Source organism: Alosa pseudoharengus, unplaced genomic scaffold (assembly GCF_046254945.1).
Source record: "Alosa pseudoharengus isolate Yale_2024_CS ecotype anadromous, Long Island Sound unplaced genomic scaffold, YU_APseudo_1.1 YU_APseudo_1.1_scf_14, whole genome shotgun sequence".
Lineage (NCBI taxonomy): Eukaryota > Metazoa > Chordata > Actinopteri > Clupeiformes > Clupeidae > Alosa > Alosa pseudoharengus.
In genome coordinates, this window is record NW_027468609.1 from 18,321,517 (window position 1) to 18,333,693 (window position 12,177).

Genomic DNA, 12,177 nt, shown 5'->3' on the forward strand with positions numbered 1-12,177 from the left:
AAAGAAAACTGTTACAGAACATAGTCCTTGGAGAACAGGGGTATTTTTAAGAGGTCCTTAACGCGTACCTCTCACCAAAAAGCAACCTAGGGTCATTTTGTGAATGTACCCGAGTCAAACTTTAGTTTAAAAGCATAATTAAGCCCGAAGCGCCACTTTTTAAGATTGACCATATTGTCACAAAAAGACCCTAGGTTGCATTTTGGCGTGAGTTACGCTTTAAAGATACCGCAGGAGGGGTTAGGGTTAGGGCCCGAATATAGCCCTGCGTCTGTGTCCCACACACACGGCGCGTGACGAGAATTGCGTCATCAACGTGGCATGCGGGGGTGTTGTGTGCCTCTCAATATATACTCTGCGCGTCAATGACGCACGTCTTGTGCACGGAGGAGCATGGTGCTTGCTTTGGTGTGGTGGGAGTGCGTTCCAAACGGGTAGGGGAAGAGACTCTGAAGGTTTTGTCCCTGAAAGTCTGCAGTCTAGGGTGGGGGATGGAGATGACCCTTGTCCTGAACTGCAGCTTCTGGGACGGAGTGTAGGGCTGGAGAGGTGCTGGATGTGTGTGGGGGGGTGGGGGCAATGCCATTGAGGGGTTTGTACGTGAGGAGGATTTTGTCCTGGACCTGACCTTGGTGCCAGTGGAGGTGCGTGAGGGTTGGGGTGATGTGCTGCAGTCTTGCACTGAGTTTTGCGCGTATTGGAACCTGGCCAGGGCTTTACTGGGACGGCCCGAACGGGATACCATTGCAACAATCCAGGCGGGAGGTATTGAAGGTGTATATGAGGGTCTCGCTGTAGGTCAGGAAATGAGGGTTAAAGTCTGGAAGAGTTCTAGAGGTGGTAGAAAGCAGATGGAGTCGAGTGTTCAGGTATGAACCTCACAAGCCGACATTGCAAGGGTAGGAGTTACTCACAAATGCTGTAAATCCTCTGGATGGTTTAAATAGGTGTGGTTCCAGGGTTGAGCTTGCAGGAGGGTGGGGTATGATGTGTACAGTATGTAGCAATATATCCTGTCACATTGTCTGATTACCTCATACAAATTAACAGCAGCCACAGTGCATATTGTTGCATTCCTTCTGCCTCAAGAGAGCAGTGCTCAGATGAGGAAGATGCAGCGCTGCTGATGCTAAATCGCCCCTCAGTTGACCTTCTGTCTGGAAAATACAGTATCCTTTGTTTCCTATCTAGTCTTTTGTCTTCTTGACACTCTCTTCGACAGCCATCCTTATTTTCATTCTCAGTCTGTCCTTCACACGGTCTTTTCTCTTTCTCCTTTTCGGTTCTTTTTCCACCCTCTCTCTCTCCATTGCTCTGTTTCTTACTTTCTTCATGTTATCGAGAAACACTGGTCTCGCTCTCTCGCTCTCTCTATCGTTCTGTTTCACTCTCTTCATGTCATTGAGAAACAGGTCTTTATCTTGATCTCTGTGTCTCTCTCCCCATCACTCTGTCTCACACTCTTCATCTCATTGAGAAACAGGTCTTTATCTCTCTCCATCCACCACGCTCTCTCTCTCTTACCCTTTCTTCATCTCTCTCTTACCCTCTTTTCTCTCTTACCCTTTCTTCATCTCTCTCTTACCCTCTTTTCTCTCTCTTACCCTCTCTTCGTCTCTCTCTCTCTTTGACTTTCTCTCTCTCTGCCTTCACAAATTTAACACCCTGAGCTCCTTGAGCCTCTTAAAGCTGGAAAGCCTGTTGGCTCATCTCTGTCAGGTCACTGGCTGCCACTGCTCTGTCATGTGGTCAGGTGATGACCCAGGAGCCACGCAGGGTGACCTCGGGACCACAGGCAGCTTTAGTGTGTGTGTGTGTGTGTGTGTGTGTGTTGGGAGTCAGGCCTGTGTGTGAATGTCTGAGTCAGGAGCTCAGTGTGTGTGTCGTCAGTTCTCCCCAGAACTAGGCCAGCATCTTAGTGAGATCTGTGTGTGTGTGTGTGTGTGTGTGTGTGTCCGTCCGTCCGTCCGTCCGTCCGTCTATCTTGGCCTGTCATCCCTAACAGTCGTTTGCTGTGTGTGTTTTGAGGTCAGTTAACTGGGACAGCAGATGCTCGATCCAAAAGTTTGTCCCTAGTTGCATAAGGGAACACCAGGCTTATGAAATCCTGTGAGCGGTCACGTCAAATCAGGGAGGTTGCGGAATACATCCCCACATCCTGGGGCTTGGCAGAAGTGTGTGTGTGTGTGTGTGTGTGTGTGTGTGTGTGTGTGTGTGTGTGTGTGTGTGTGTGTGTGTGTGTGTGTGTGTGTGTGTGTATATATTTGCACAAAAGCACACATTCCTCTTCTGTCATGACGATAAGTTCAGATTCAGGGTGTTTGGGTGACGCAGCAGAAAGGTACGCCAACCCCTCACAATGGTGACTGATATTTGGCTAAAGGGGAACCTCAGGCCTGGTGGGACATCCATTTACGCCCAGTTGGCACAGTGTTGGGTGGTGGGGGTTGGCAGCTTTCCAGCGGTGGCAGAGTTGTTTACTACTGGGGCCAAATCAATAGTGTCGATCTGCAGAAAATAAACAGGAAATGAGATAAATGAGTTTCATTGCAGTACATTGTATATTGCAGTCTTTCTAGTGCTGCCACTAACGACTAATTTTCTAACGACTAATCTTTCGACTAATTTTTCGACTAATTTTTCGATTAGTCGACTAATCTAAACGACTATTTTTTTTTTACATCAAGTGTTTGTTATTTTGTTGTGTACGTTTTATTTTGAACTCAACTAAAGGGAAAACGTAAAATATATATCACCCTACTTTTGTTAGAAGCTGTATTACTGTAAGTAAACTGTTCAAAAACATTATGTATTAAAAAAAAACACCCATTTAAAATGCTACCTTCAGATCTACAGTAATGTCAGACCTTTGATAGACTTTATTTGTATGCCAGTGTTGCCATCGACATAGACAACTTATTTGACCTGAGGCCCGGTCATGGCATACTTTGGGGTCATAGGGCCCACCTACATGAACCCACCCCCCATCAAATTATCATTATATCACATCACAATTATTATTGTTATGCTATATTGTTATACATGCACTTCAAAGCAGCCAGTGTTTAAAGTGCTAACATTGTTCACAAAAAGTTTGAAAACATGCACATCAGAGGACTGCTTTACTAATGTAAAATATAATTAGAATAGTTCCATTGCTTTTGCATGGTTGCATGATAAATACTTCTCAAAACAACAGCAATTATATGGGTGTCATCGTTTTGGGATGTTTCCCTCATGCAAGCATCATATACTGGTAGGCAAATGGAAAGAATATTTACATATTTAATTATGCCACAAGCTTTTGGACACGTTATTCAAATTTGACTATACAATACTCTAGATAGTGTGCTCTGTTTTTATGGAAGTTGCATAAATCCACATTGTTCTATTAAATGTAGTTTCATAATTAAATAGCTTTCCAATAGGTTGAGTTGGAGATATGCTACCAACGTTATCAAGTGGTTTCAGTTTCTCTCGCACATTGAATGAACGCTCATACCACCATTTAATTGTATGCCTCTATGTTTGATGACACCAAATTAGCAAGTAATTCATACTGATTGCAGAAAAGTTTGTTTTCTTTTTCTGTCGGTCCGCGGTTCCTTGATCAATTGCGCAGCAAATTATCAGACGAAGCCCCGGGAATAATTTCACTCCGCGGCTCCGGACCAGCAATGTCCACGTTACGGCCGGTGCTGGTCCGCGCGGCCCATAGTTTGAGAAACGCTGGACTTTGAAAGGCGACAGGAGTTGAGGACTTTGCAAATGAGCCTAACATCAGCATGTTCAAAACAAGTAGGCTACAGGCACTTTGCGCGTCTTACCATATAGGTTACTTCACTTTATCAGTTGCTAAAAAAATATGCGTCGTGACTTATTGACCATGGGAAATGAGGCGCACCTTGATTGTTGATATCACGGGCGGCGGCATGTTCGGTTTAACGTTTTTTTGTATAAATGAATTACAGTAATGACACGCCGTTGCGTTGTCAACGTGAGATACTTCACTTCATTTATTTCAATTTCCACAATAGGCTACTATATTAGTCAGAGTCTGGACTAGCGTAACCTAGCTTAGCTCCCCCCACTTAGCTCTGCCTAATAATTAATTGCGATTAAAGCAGGCAGGCACGCAGCTTTGCTACTGGCGTTAACACTTGCGTGCATAGTGGGGTTTAAAACATGCCAAAGTCTTAGTAGCCTGTTTAACATCCAAAGACAGTCATTGTACTTTTCAAGAGTTAATAACATAGAGTTAATATAACATTACAGCCGTGTGAGACCAAAAATAAATAGGCGGTCAATAGTAAAACGACTCTTCGACTAAAAAAATTGCCGTCGACTAATTTTCATGGTCGATTAGGTCGACTAAGTCGACTAATCGCGGCAGCACTAAGTCTTTCTCCATTATGCTTAGGGATGGGAATCACAGAGTAACTCATGACTCGATACGGTCAGGATGCTTGGGTCGCGATAACAATAATATCATGTTACAGCGATTCTGCAATACTCAATACATTGATAGAAAATCCAGTGTTTCCCATACATTGACTAATCTGTGGCGGGGCACCACGAAATCAAAACTGGCCGCCACACATTAATATTCTATGTTTAATTTAATTTAAATTAAATATGAGATAAAATCCTTGCATTGAGCCGCGCTTTTTACGCACACAGCCTTTCCTTGCCCCGCCCCGCGCTCTCCCGTAGCCTGCTGCCCCTCCTCTGCATGTGCATTTAACAAAATATTCACGATTGTTGAAGGATTGTTGTTGCCACATAGAAGCATTGCATAGAAGATGTCTGGCTAAATTGCTATTAAATCTGCTTAGCATCGTGACCATGCTGCGCAAATTTGTTCAAAACTGCTGCATTGAAGTTAACTCTGCTAAGGTCTTATCACAACATAGTAGGCTACATTGAGGAGACTAAATTAAGTTAAGTTATGCAATCAAGCAGAAGCCTATCTCAAAGCTAACGTTAGAATACTGTTTGGATGTCGAATTTAGCATGCTTAGCCTACTTACAGCTACTTTTCAATTTCGTTGAAGGGCTCATTTTATTTGCAAAATCCTGATGTAAATGGAAAAGTGTTTTCCAAAATTCAAAAGTGCTTGTCCCAAGGAGAAGTACGAACCTTTATTTTAACTATGTAGAAAACGTTATGAATTGCATCCACACATCAGCAGCCTTTTAACTGTGTTACAATTGCAAGGGTTCCCTCACGAACGTCTTAAAGTGACAGGCACTCAATTAGACCTATTGACCTCTCCAGAATAAGTCCCGCCTCCGTAACTTCCGTATCCATCCAACTTCCGGGCGTGGATTGTCTATGAGAAATAACATGGCGTTTCGAAATATCATACCGGTAAAACATCTGTAGGTAGCGAAGTTGAAAAAGCTGGTGGGCAGATTGGCCTACACACTTCTGCCATATAGTTTCCACTGGATTTTTTGATTGTCGGTGCCGTTTAAGTAGTATACTATAGACTATACTACTTAAACGGCACCGAAAATCAAAAAATCCAGTGGAAACTAGATGGCAGAAGTGTGTAGGTCAATCTGCCCACCAGCTTTTTTTAATTTGTCACCTACAGAGTTTGACAGGTACGATCTTTCAAAACGCAATGTTATTTCCCATAGACAATCCACGCCCGGAAATTGGATGGATACGGAAGTTAGGAGGCGGGATATATTCTGGAGAAGTCTATACACTACCAAGACGATCTTAATCACCCCCCACCCCCGTTGTCCAAGTCAGCTACCGCCACAAATTGAATCCAATTCTGTGGGAAACACTAACGATTTAGTGCTGCCGCGATTAGTCGACCTAATCGACCATGAAAATTAGTCGACGCCAATTTTTTTAGTCGAAGAGTCGTTTTATTATTGACCGCCTATTTATTTTTGGTCTCACACGGCTGTAATGTTATATTAACTCTATGTTATTAACTCTTGAAAAGTACAATGACTGTCTTTGGATGTTAAACAGGCTACTAAGACTTTGGCATGTTTTAAACCCCACTATGCACGCAAGTGTTAACGCCAGCAGCAAAGCTGCGTGCCTGCCTGCTTTCAGCGCAATTAATTATTAGGCAGAGCTAAGTGGGGGGAGCTAAGCTAGTAGGTTACGCTAGTCCAGACGCTGACTAATATAGTAGCCTATTGTGGAAATTGAAATAAATGAAGTGAAGTGTCTCACGTTGACAACGCAACGGCGTGTCATTACTGTAATTCATTCATACAAAAAAACGTTAAACTGAACATGCCCCCGCCCGTGATATCAACAATCAAGGTGCGCTTCATTTCCCATGGTCAATAAGTCACGATGCATATTTTTTTAGCGTTCAAGCCAACTGATAAAGTGAAGTAACCTATGTGGTAAGACGCGCAAAGTGCCTGTAGCCTACTTGTTTTGAACATGCTGATGTTAGGCTCATTTGCAAAGTCCTCAACTCCTGTCGCCTTTCAAAGTCCAGCGTTTCTCAAACTATGGGCCGCGCGGACCAGCACCGGCCGTAACATGGACATTGCTGGTCCGGAGCCGCGGAGTGAAATTATTCCCGGGGCTTCGTCTGATAATTTGCTGCGCAAGTGATCAAGGAACCGCGGACCGACAGAAAAAGAAAACAAACTTTTCTGCAATCAGTATGAATTACTTGCTAATTTGGTGTCATCAAACATAGAGGCATACAATTAAATGGTGGTATGAGCGTTCATTCAATGCGCGAGAGAAACTGAAACCACTTGATAACGTTGGTAGCAAATCTCCAATTCAACCTATTGGAAAACTATTTAATTATGAAACTACATTTAATAGAACAATGTGGATTTATGCAACTTCCATAAAAACAGAGCACAGACTATAATACACTATCTAGAGTATTGTATAGTCAAATTTGAATAACGAGGACAAAAGCTTGTGGCATAATTAAATATGTAAATATTCTTTCCATTTGCCTACCAGTATATGATGCTTGCATGAGGGAAACATCCCAAAACGATGACACCCATATAATTGCTGTTGTTTTGAGAAGTATTTATCATGCAACCATGCAAAAGCAATGGAACTATTCTAATTATATTTTACATTAGTAAAGCAGTCCTCTGATGTGCATGTTTTCAAACTTTTTGTGAACAATGTTAGCACTTTAAACACTGGCTGCTTTGAAGTGCATGTATAACAATATAGCATAACAATAATAATTGTGATGTGATATAATGATAATTTGATGGGGGGTGGGTTCATGTAGGTGGGCCCTATGACCCCAAAGTATGCCATGACCGGGCCTCAGGTCAAAGAAGTTGTCTATGTCGATGGCAACACTGGCATACAAATAAAGTCTATCAAAGGTCTGACATTACTGTAGATATGAAGGTAGCATTTTAAATGGGTGTTTTTTTTTTAATACATAATGTTTTTGAACAGTTTACTTACAGTAATACAGCTTCTAACAAAAGTAGGATGATATATATTTTACGTTTTCCCTTTAGTTGAGTTCAAAATAAAACGTACACAACAAAATAACAAACACTTGATTTAAAAAAAAAAATAGTCGTTTAGATCAGTGTTTCTCAAACTTTTTCAGACCAAGGACCACTTAACCAAAAAAAAAACCCTCACGGACCACCTAGCTAAAAAAAGAGTAGTACCTACTTCAAAAGTATATTACACAATAGGCCTATTCACCACCTTGCTTATTGTCTTTGCACCTTGCTTATTGTGTCATATTGTGTTATATATATTGTGTCAGAGGATTAATATGATTTAAACTGGCATAGCTTACATAGGCAATATTGCAGAACTGTTTGGATTTACATACAAGTTGGTTCAATATTGCATCTATAGGCTACTATATTTTACCCGTCTGCTCGCGGACCACTTGGGATAGCTTGCGGACCACCAGTGGTCCCCGGACCACACTTTGAGAAACACTGGTTTAGATTAGTCGACTAATCGAAAAATTAGTCGAAAGATTAGTCGTTAGAAAATTAGTCGTTAGTGGCAGCACTACTACGATTCATCTCAGTATCTGTAACTGAAGAAGTAAATCTAATAATACTTCTCATTAGTATTAGTACAAAGTGCAACAGAGCTTTTGCACTGCACAACATTTTCTCCCTGACAGTTTTTCCTTCACTGCAAGTTTACCGGTTTGATCGAATTGGTTCCATTTTATTAGAGGACCTGCATATTTAATAGAAATATTGATATTTGGCACTGGCGTTCCAATGAGGTATCACAATGTCTGATACAATATTTCAATATTTTGTCCCACCCCTAGTTACGTTACAGGCCTTTTTTTTTTTTTTTGTCGGCTGAATTCAAATATGCTTTATTGCTTATTGCTTTATTTTTGCACTGTCAAAGAAGAAACAAGTAAAAGCAATGTTTACATGCAGAATACAATTAACAATCCTACTTCCTCCTCTCTCTCTCTCTCTCTCTCTCTCTCTCTCTCTCTCTCTCTCTTTCTCTTTCTCTTTCTCTCTCTCTCCAGTCTTGGGATATATTTTTCCGTAACGCTAATGCGGGTGCCCCCCCGGGCACGGCGTACCAGAGTCCTCCCCCGCTGGGCGTGAGTCTGTCAGGTCTCTCCCAGGCCCAGGCCCTGGTGGGCGCCCAGCCCAACGTGGAGAAACTGGTGGAGGATCACCTCGCCGTCCAGTCCCTCATCAGGGCTTACCAGGTACAGCACGCACGCACACACACACACACACACACACACACCTGGCCGCCCAATCCCTCAACACATACCCGCACACTGACAATACAGCCTACATGTCTAGTCCCTCATCAGGGTTTATCAGGTACACCACACACACACATCTAGCTGCCCAGTCCCTCATCAGACCCAAACAGGTACATTACGCTCACACACATTCCCTACACACACACACACACACACACACACACGCACACACTTTCTGCGAGGTGCACATACACACACGCTGACACCCTCTGTCTTTGTCTCATTGTTCTTTTTGTTTCTCTGTTCATGTGCCTACCTGTCACACAGAACGCAACTCAGTCACCTTTACTCTTTCTCTTTCAGTCCTTTGTGCTCGTTCACTTTGCATTTCTGCACCCTTTGTTATCTCTCTCTCTCTCACTCACACACACACACACACACACACATACACACACACTTAACTCAGGGTATTTTTGTATTTGGCTTGTTAAGTCCACAGAGTTGCAGTCCACATAAAAATCACTTCCCTACTAATGCTGCAACTTTTGCTTCTTTGCATTTTCGCCAGAAGTCACTACTGGGGCGTGTGTGTAAGAGTGGCATGGTAGCATTTGGTCCTGCCGCCATGTTGTGCATACACACACACACACACACACACACACACATACATACGCACACCACATCTCTCTCTTCTCTCCTCTCTCTCTCACTACAATGCCTAGTCTTTGTTCTATGTCTGTGTCTTACGTCCATCTACATTCTCACATACACAAACACACAGTCTCTATCTCTCTGTCTCTCTCTCTCTCTCTCTCTATATATATATATATATATATGTATGTATGTCTATATATAAATCATTGTTCTGTGTTTTGCTCTCACATCCTCTTTTTCCTCCCAGTCACATATTTGTGTCACTCAGCACATGACCAATGCACTTGCATACACCGTTATTGTTAGTTTAACACACACGCACACACACACTTTCAAAGGTTCAAAGTCTTGGTTCTCATTTCAAACTCAATGTTTGTGTGCACGGCTGCAGCGCTCCAAGTCCTAATTTTTGTCTTTGTGTTTTTGTCGTCACTTTAAGTTCTGAGTTCCCCACAGAACTCTTCCCTTTTAATCCTGTACTCTCAGCTCTGTCAGGCTTGAGGCTTGGACACACACACACACACACACACACACACACACACACACACACACTTCTAGAACGCATAGAATTCACCCACATTCACTGCTCGTGCTGATTTGAAATGGAAATGTTCCTGTTCCTGTAGACCGGTCAGCCTTTCACCTATTTCTCCGATCTTCCCCGGCCGAGTACGTCATCACATTAGGAGTTGCCTTACCTGTGCACAGAAACACTGCGTTTGATCTGAAGCTTTCTGACATACTGTATCTTTGAAGTTTACTCTCTCAAAGGGAACAGAATATGACGACGAGTATGAATTTGTTGTTTGTGTGTGCAAATACCTGCTTAACTACTGACACTTGCCTTATACTCACTTACGTACTATGCCTGATTGATTGCTCAGGTTTAACAGGATACACAGGCTACCAAGTATCAGGTAATGATATCGGTATTAGTGGTATTTGTTTAGGTAATGCTTCACAAGACACAGGCAGCTGCCAAATGTGCATTAAGCAAATTTGTCTCTATAAGACCTTAAAATAAGTCTAACAGGGAAGCTACACCAGGAGCGTAACTGAAGCGTTCTGTTCCCGATGTGTAAAAACATTTTAGAAGACTATTTTTTGAAAGTACGCGCCACTATCACATCTGGTGTAGCTACTTCCATTGATTATAGTGGAAGCTAATTGTTGCAGCAGACGCAACGCGAACGGAGCGCTTCAGTTACATGCCTCGTGTAGCTTCCCTGTAAGACTCTTGATGAAATTAAGTCAAAATGATCTTATGAGAAAAGAGAGAGGTAAGTCTCTATAATAAAACATTAGATCAGTTTAACCAAACATTGGTTAGATAAGCAGTTTATGCAGTGAAGGACTAAAGATACAGTTGATATAGTGCTTGGTATAGATCTAATTAGATATGAATGTACCGGTGAACCTTCAAACACATGATGCACATGCAGGAGTGCTGGGTAAGTGCCACGAGTGTATCTGCGGAGTGTAGAGAAAGAAGGTAGAGATCAGTAGATGTACAGTAGAGTTGTGTTTGCATGTGTGTGTTTGAGAGTTTGAGCCGTTGCCTTGTTTGCAGGTGAGGGGACATTCCATAGCCCAGCTTGATCCTTTGGGAATCAGTTGTGTAAATTTTGACGATGCCGCAGTGTCTGCCGGCTTAAAGGAAGTCGGTGAGAGTCGCTCCCTGGAGCTGTGTGTATCTGTGTGTGTGTGTGTGATTAGTAATGCTGCAGTGTGTGTTAATGTTGCTTCTCCCCCTCCCTGTCTGCTTCTCCTCTCTTCACCTCTCCGTCCTGTCTGTCTGTCTGTTCTTTATTTTCTCTGTGGTTGTGTCCTGTCTCTTGTCTCCACCCCTTTGTGTTCCCCCTTTCCCCGTATCTTCTCTGCCATCTCTCCCTCCTCTTCTTCTCATCCCTCCTTTACTTCCTCTCCTCTCTCCTTCATCTTCCTCTCCTCTCTCCTTCATCTTCCTCTCCTCTCTCCTTCATCTTCCTCCATCTCTCCTTCCTCTTCCGCTCCTCCCTCCTCTCCTCCCTCTCCTTTCTCCTTTATTTTCCTCTCCTTCCTCTTCCTCTCTCCCTCATCTTCCTCCTTCTCTCCCTCCTCTTCCTCTGTTACTACCCACCCCCCCGCCTCCTCCCCCTTGCAGATTCGTGGGCATCACGTTGCCCAGTTGGACCCCCTCGGGATTATGGACGCCGATCTCGATTCATGCGTCCCCACCGATATAATAACGTCGTCGGACAAGCTTGGTGAGGTTCTGGCCAACCCATTCAGTTCTGCCGGGGTTGGCACAGGGTGGTGGCACACACGCCCCCTCATTGTCCTCATCATCTGTCATTCCTTGTCTGCATGAGGTGTGGCTGCATCTTGTTGAGCTTTTCCAGTCTGTTTTTGCAATGGGTAAATACTGTTTTCTGTTGGCTTGGTAGTTGGTTTTGCTTCCACGTCTAGTTAAACACACAAGGATCTTTTCTGCTGGTTGAGGGGAAGGCGCTGAGCTGGGGAGGGGGGGGGGGTCAGGCTGTTGGTATTTACCCATTGTAAAAAAAAAAACATCCATCTCCATGTGTGCTCTGTGCACCTGCACTCAACTGATGCGCCATCAACCGTAGTTGATCGTGATCAGTTGAGATGTAACCTGATGCCATGTTGATGGCATAAAGTTTCATGTTGTCTGCATGCTCCGTCACGGCCATTAGTTTCACTAGCCTTTCACTACACTGTCGCATCACGCCAAGTAGTACTGGTAGATAATATCTGTGTTAGTGTGTGTGTGTGTGTGTGTGTGTGTGTGTGTGTGTATTAGCGCCCCCATACTTGTCTACCCATA

At 43.3% G+C, this 12,177-nt stretch overlaps 1 protein-coding gene across 2 annotated transcripts in view; it reads left to right on the plus strand.

Moving 5' to 3' along the window:
• Positions 1 to 12,177, plus strand: part of ogdhb (oxoglutarate dehydrogenase b) — a 47,504-nt gene that overhangs the window by 5,256 nt on the left and 30,071 nt on the right. Inside the window, exons 3-4 of one of the 2 annotated variants that reach the window (XM_076284048.1) lie at positions 8,505 to 8,693; positions 10,921 to 11,014. In XM_076284048.1, coding sequence (XP_076140163.1) covers positions 8,505 to 8,693; positions 10,921 to 11,014 — 283 coding nt within the window. Of the gene's footprint in view, positions 1 to 8,504; positions 8,694 to 10,920; positions 11,015 to 11,493; positions 11,597 to 12,177 lie in introns of both variants that reach the window. The other variant, XM_076284047.1, reaches the window with a different exon arrangement.